This window comes from Crocuta crocuta, unplaced genomic scaffold, assembly GCF_008692635.1.
Source record: "Crocuta crocuta isolate KB4526 unplaced genomic scaffold, BGI_CrCroc_1.0 scaffold528, whole genome shotgun sequence".
NCBI classification, from domain to species: Eukaryota; Metazoa; Chordata; class Mammalia; order Carnivora; family Hyaenidae; genus Crocuta; species Crocuta crocuta.
Window position 1 is genome coordinate 2,401,776 of NW_027530010.1, and position 6,081 is coordinate 2,407,856.

General features: G+C 63.6%; 1 protein-coding gene across 1 annotated transcript in view; it reads left to right on the top strand.

Annotated features, from left to right (window-relative positions):
• The window catches only part of LRRC71 (leucine rich repeat containing 71), a 9,912-nt gene extending 4,003 nt beyond the window's left edge, over nucleotides 1–5,909 (top strand). The window contains exons 4-15 of the mRNA XM_077764205.1: nucleotides 14–89; nucleotides 206–283; nucleotides 1,855–1,923; nucleotides 2,096–2,255; nucleotides 2,365–2,448; nucleotides 2,522–2,611; nucleotides 3,094–3,243; nucleotides 3,373–3,466; nucleotides 3,841–3,929; nucleotides 4,963–5,074; nucleotides 5,349–5,470; nucleotides 5,636–5,909. Coding sequence (XP_077620331.1) covers nucleotides 14–89; nucleotides 206–283; nucleotides 1,855–1,923; nucleotides 2,096–2,255; nucleotides 2,365–2,448; nucleotides 2,522–2,611; nucleotides 3,094–3,243; nucleotides 3,373–3,466; nucleotides 3,841–3,929; nucleotides 4,963–5,074; nucleotides 5,349–5,470; nucleotides 5,636–5,755 — 1,244 coding nt within the window. The 3' untranslated portion in view covers nucleotides 5,756–5,909. The remainder of the gene's footprint in view (nucleotides 1–13; nucleotides 90–205; nucleotides 284–1,854; nucleotides 1,924–2,095; nucleotides 2,256–2,364; nucleotides 2,449–2,521; nucleotides 2,612–3,093; nucleotides 3,244–3,372; nucleotides 3,467–3,840; nucleotides 3,930–4,962; nucleotides 5,075–5,348; nucleotides 5,471–5,635) is intronic.
• Nucleotides 5,910–6,081: the final 172 nt, after the last annotated feature.

Below are 6,081 nucleotides of genomic sequence, written 5' to 3' on the forward strand. Positions count from 1 at the left end.
CTTGCTGCCACAGGCTGGGGGGTGGAGGAGCGGATCTTGGGCATCTTCTCTAAATGTCTGCCCCCCCTCAGCCAGCTGCAGGCCATCAAGTGAGGGCCCGCGGGTGGGCGGGGCTTGGGGGGAAAGAACCCAGGCCGGTGGGAGGCTGCGGCACCCGGCNGAAGGGGTGAGGCTCCAGCTGGGTTTCCGCACCTCCCAAGTCCAGCTTGTGGAAGGTGGGGCTGACGGATAAGACCCTGAGCACCTTCATCGCCCTGCTGCCTCTCTGCGCATCCACGCTCAGGTCAGAGAGCCCAGGGCAAGTGGGGAGGGCCCGGGGTGGACCCGGGCTGGCTCTTGCCCAGGATCAGGGAGGGAGGGAGAAGGGTTAGGACACAGCCTGCACTGTGGCGGTTCCTGGGGCAGGGAGTGGGGGCAGAGGAGTGCCACCCCATTTCCTGGGGGCAGGCCGGGGAGACAGGATGGCTGCCTGGAGGAGGTGGTGCTGAGCTGAGCTGTGGAGGAGGAAGAGGAGGGGGCAGAGCCAGGTGGGAGGCGGTGTGGCTGCAGGTGTGGTCCAGGAGCTGATTTGGCTGCTCCTTCTCGAGGCTTCTCCAGCACCCTGGGTTTATCCTGCTTCACAGAAAACCCCCTCAGCGTTGCGCTGGCTTGGAGGGGGGGGGTTGGATACGGACATTCCCGAAGGGCAGGGCTGTGTCTTCCTCAGCCCAGGAAACAGAATTTGTTTCCATCATGAGAACTAGAAACCAAGTAGGCAGGAGAAACTAAACTATGGAATTCATTTTAAGATACAAAAGTAAGTCAGATCCACATGGGCAAATAATTTAAAATGAATGTAATGAAGTTCAGGTGAAGATGAACCAACCAGAAAGGTAATGAATCTCCTGTCATAATAGCCGTGGGACAAAACTTTGAAGTAGAGAAATTTCTAGCCGTTAGTTCCATGTGTGTTGTGACTTGGCAAAGGGCCTGGGTTCTCCCAGCAAAGCCATGCTTTGGGGGGGTGTNACCTGTGACCTGCGGAACACGCTACCTTCCACCAGGTGACTTACAGCAACCAGCGTTTATTGGTTTCCAGTTCCTGTGAGATAGACCTGGTGCCCGTGCGGGCGAGCGGGGTGCCCCCAGCCCCGGGGTGGGGGGGGGAGCGTGTGTGTCTGGTGGCCCGCAGGAAGCTGGCGGCTGGGGCTGCAGGTCTGGATGTCCCCACTGCAGGCAGGGACCCCAGCGAGCTCCCAGACGCAAGGCCACAGTCCCCTCGTGACATAGAAGTGACATCTCATTCCTTGTGCCATATTCCATTCAGTAGGAAGGGAGTCACTGGGTCCAGCCACCTTGGGGGCGGGGCGGGACTACACCAGGCGTGGCTGTCAGGGGGATCCCGAAATCCTCTCACAGGCCATCTCACCACCCGGTCACTAGCGCTGGCGAGGGCCCCCATTCACATGGTACACTTGTGGATTTTTATTTAAAAACAAAATAGTATTTATTTTGAGAGAGAGAGAGCACATGCGCATGGACAAGTGGGGGAGGGGCAGAGAGAAGGAGAGACCGAATCCCAGGGAGGCTCCACACCATCAGCGCAGAGCCTGATGCAGGGCCCCAGCTCCCCAACTGAGAGATCAAGACCTGAGCCGAGATGAGAGGGAGGGTCTGTCGCTGCCCAGGCGCCCCCACACTTGTGGACTCCCAGTCTGCAGAACGGTCCCACATACTCGCCTACCCGGGAGACCTTCCTTGGGGTTTCCAGGCTGTCCCCCAGAGACCCACAGGTCTGACCCCTCCCTCCTCTGGCCTCGGCGGTGCCTCCAGGTTCTCAGACCTTACCCCCCCTCCCCCCCCTCCCGTCCCCAGGAGGCTGTCTCTGGAGGGCAACCCGCTGCCGGAACAGTCCTATCACAAGCTCATGGCCGTGGACAGCATGTGAGACTGCTTTTCCCCACCCCCTTTCCCCGCTGTTCCCGGTCCGGGGCAGCCCTGGTCCGCCCTGCCCTGCCCTCTAGCGACCCCACCGACGCCCTCCTGCCCCTCTGCCCTCGGGCGTTGCCCCTCCTTACNCCCGGGGGCCCGCTCTCCCCTCCCCCTCGGAGCGCAGGATCACGCACTTGTCTCTGCGCAACAACAACATCGACGACCAGGGGGCGCAGCTGCTGGGCCGCGCTCTGTCCACGCTGCACAGCTGCAACCGGACCCTGGTTTCGCTCAACCTGGGCTTCAACCACATCGGGGACGCGGGTGCTGGCTACATCGCAGACGTGCGTGCTGGGCAGGGACAGCGGGCCGGGACCCAGGGAGTGGGGGGCCGGGAGCGGGGACGGGAGGCGGCAGGGCTGGCCTCCGGCTCCCGCGCGCCCCCCGCCCCAGGGCCTCCGGCTGAACCGCGCCCTGCTCTGGCTGTCACTGGCGCACAACCGCATCCAGGACCAGGGCGCCCTGAAGCTGGCGGAGGTGGGTGTGGCGGCGGTGGCGCAGGGTGCCGGGTCCTCCAGGCTGGGGTCTGACCGCGGGCGGCTCGCCCCAGGTCCTGCGTCCCTTCGAGCTGACGCACACCGAGGTGGTGGAGCGCCGCCGCCTCCTGCTGGAGAAAGGGACGCAGGAGCGCTCGCGATCGGTGAGTCCCCAGCGCCCCTGCGCGCCCCCACCCCCCAAGCCTCCTCTCACTAGGCGCCCGGGGCTCCCTGCGGAGCGTCTCCTGTGGGGCGAGAGAAAGGACTAGTTACAGCCCCGAGCAGCCGGCCACGGCCCGGGACCTGGGGCGCGTTCCCTAACCGCGGCCTGCGTGCTCTGGAGGACTGTCGCGGGGTCGCACCGGACAGTGCGGCGGTGCGCGTGGAGCAGGGCCGACGCTTAGTTCATCGAAAGGCTCCCACTGTTTTCTCTCCCAACACGAGAATCCGAGCCCCCAGCCCAGTCCGCCCCAGGTCCCTCCCCATTTCCTCCCATAGCACCCCCCACCCCAGGATTCCCAAATGCGGTTCCGGCTTTTAGGCGGGAGATGGGGTGGGGACAGCCAGGCACAGCCGTTTCCCCTCACCCCTCCTTGAGGAAGGAGTGCAGCTGCTTCTCCCCTCACCCTCCCCGTTGTGAGCACAGCCTTCCTCCTCCCGACACGGGGAGTCCAAAGCTGACCGGGAGAGGAATCCGCTGATAGGGGTCAGCAGTGCTGCACTGACGGAAAAGCCCGACAAGACTCAGACGTCGAAGACCCTGAAAGGCCTGAGCAAGAAGAAGGAGAAGTCCGGGGTAGGTGTCCTGCGTGTGCAGAGGGACGGGGCTGGAGGGTGGAGGCCCGGAAGGTCCTGCCTGGGCCCTTCCCAGACCCGCTCCACCCAGGGAGGCGTAACTTCATCTTTGTCCTCACCGGCTGCCCAGGAATCGGTGAGGAAGGAGGAGAAGTCAGGGTCAGGGCAGTCACCTACACAAGGAACCCCCAAGAAAGAAGACCCTGCAAAGTCAGGCAAGGGGAGTAAGTGCTGGTGCCCATCTGCACACCCCTCCGTGCAGGGGACGGGTGGGGGGGGGGAGGGCGCGGCTTAGGGAGGCCCATCCTCCGCCTCCACCTTCTGGTGAGGTCACTCTCTGGGCCTCCTTTCCTTCTCTTGCCGAGATGGTTCCAAAAGCCCACGGGGTCCCCGTCCTGACCCGCTGCACTCCCCACGTTGTTTACCACGACGGGACCCCACGGCACTGCTCTGAGACAAGTACCCGCACTCCTGGCCGGGGCAGGCTGCTCCCAATTCCTGATTTGAGGAGTCCCTCCTCACCCGGCCCGCTCTCTCCGGGGCCCCTGGGTGGTCTCCAGAGTGGGCGCTGTGCATTCTGGCTCCTCTCCCCCTGCAGAGGTCACCATCCCAGAGCAGAAACCAAGCAAGGGGAAAGGGCCCAAGACTGGGAACAAAGAGAAGCGCAGCCTCCTGCTGGAGTCCGAGGTAGGGGAGAAGAGGTGGGCGTGGGGGGGGGTGGCAGCCCGCCCCCTGGTCTCTGTTGTCTCTCTCTGCCGCCCTGTCCCCAACCAGGCTCTGGGGGTTGGAGCTCAGTGCTCCCCCGGCTGGAGGAGGCCCCTCTCCCTTCCCCTGTGGCCGCCCCGCCCCTTCCCGCCAGCCCTGGGCTCCCAGGAAGGCAGGGCTGTCTAGGGTCGTGGTGCCGCCCCACCCTGTGCTCGGCTCCTTGAGACCCTTTTTCTTGTGCTGCTGGGGCCTCCCTTTTCTCCTTCAACTTGGGAAGGTTTTCACCTTACTTTGGAACCTTCTGGGCTGCTGACTCCAGTGCACCCACCAGCCCCAGCCCTCCAGCTGCCTGAGGGTCTGTCTCTGTCCCGCCTTCTGTCCCCATCATCAGACCTCTGCCCTAGGCAGGGAGGGGCCTCTCCTCTTTCGGGAGTTTTCTCTGGCACAAGATTCTACCACTGAGGAAGGCCAGGTGGAAGGGGGCTGGGCTGCCTTTAAACATTCTTTTGTTTTATTAAGTAACCTCTGTGCCCAACGTGCAGCTCAAACTCAGGACCCTGAGATCAAGAGTCAAAGGCAGGCTTCTCCAACTGGGCCCCCCGGGGCGGTGGGGTAGGGACCCCTTTCTTCCCAGTTTGCCTCTGCCCGAGGCCTGGGGGGTTGTCCTCTCTCTCCAGCGCCGGGGCTGGGCCCTCCTTGCACTGGCTGCTTGGTTAGGAAAAGCCCCAGCGCTTCCTGCCTTGGCTCTAGCCATTTTCTTGGCCTGGAACACCTTTCTCCTCCACTTTGCTGGGTAACGATCACATGCCCTGCACGCTTCAGCACAGGGGCCGCCGGCTCCGGAGAGGGGCCTGGGGAGCCTCCTCGCCCAGCTTCCCTTCGCAGGGCTTGCCCATCCCTTCCCCACTGCCCCTTCTGGTTGCTTCTGGGGTTGGGGCAGTCAGGACAAAGCCTGGGCCGCAGCTGGTCTCCAGAGCGGGCGGCCGGTGGCAGTTCCCTCCCTCCGCTTTAGCAGGTGGTTGCTGAAGCTACGGAGATGGTCAACCCTCTCCTGGAGCCCGCGGAGCACCGAGATGGGAAGGTGTTTCTGCCTGGGAACAAGGTCCTTTTGCACCTCAACCTCCTCCGTATGTCTGCTGAGCACCCCCGTCCTTCTGCCGTGAGGCCTCCTGGGCCCTGTGCTGCCCTGGGGGTGCCCCCCAGCCCGGACTCCGGGGTGCAGAACACAGTTCTCCGTGGTTGGGCATCATGAGGGCAGAGCCCCTCCTGCGCAGGGTTTGGGGTGGGAGGTCGGGCCCTGGGCCTGGCAGGTGGGGTGCAGGCAGGGAACCGGGTGGGAGAATGGAGGCGGGGAGGGGGAGGAGGAGGAGAGTGGGGGAAGAGGTGGAGGGGAGAGGTTNGGAAACCGCATCACAGAGGTGGGGCTGGAGGGCTTCCTGGCCTCCGTGCAGCACCAGGCCCAGTTCTCCAAGTCCAAGAGCCTGTCCAAGGGCCCGGTGGGGCTGCTGTGGCTGTCCCTGGCGGTGAGTCCCCTGGTTCCAAGCACATCTGGGGGCTCCTTGATGCTGTTTACCACGAGCACCTCAGTCTGTGTCCTCCAGCCCCCAACCCGCCTGCGGAGGCCTGCTCCCCCCAGAGGACTGACCTGCATCCCTTCTGTCCACTGTCCCCTTCCTTTTACTCTTTAGAAAAACTGCTTCTCCCCACAATGTCCTGCGTATGCCATGATCCAGGAGCTGATGCTGCCGAGGGACCCCATCAGTAAGGCCAAGCCCAGAGAGGAGGAGACGGTGGCTTCCTCCACCTAGCCCCTCCCCCTTCCTCCTGGAGCCACTGGGCAGCAGCAGCACCTCTGGTCCCTGCGAGGTGGGCTGGCCTCCCTGGGGGAGACCTCAGGTCACTAACAAGCTCTGTTGCTGTATGTTTCCCCTTGAGATTGTCTGAAAACTGTTCCAGAACTACTGGGAACGTTTGGCCTGAGTCTGTTCATGTCACGCAGCCAGAAATGGCTGAAGGGTTTTCCGGTTCTGCTAGGGGTGACCTTGGCCCCTCTGTGTGGGCGGGCCAGGGCTCTCCAGCTCGTTCTGCGCTCCCCGAAGGGCACCAGGGTCTGCATGCAGCCTTTGGTCTGAGG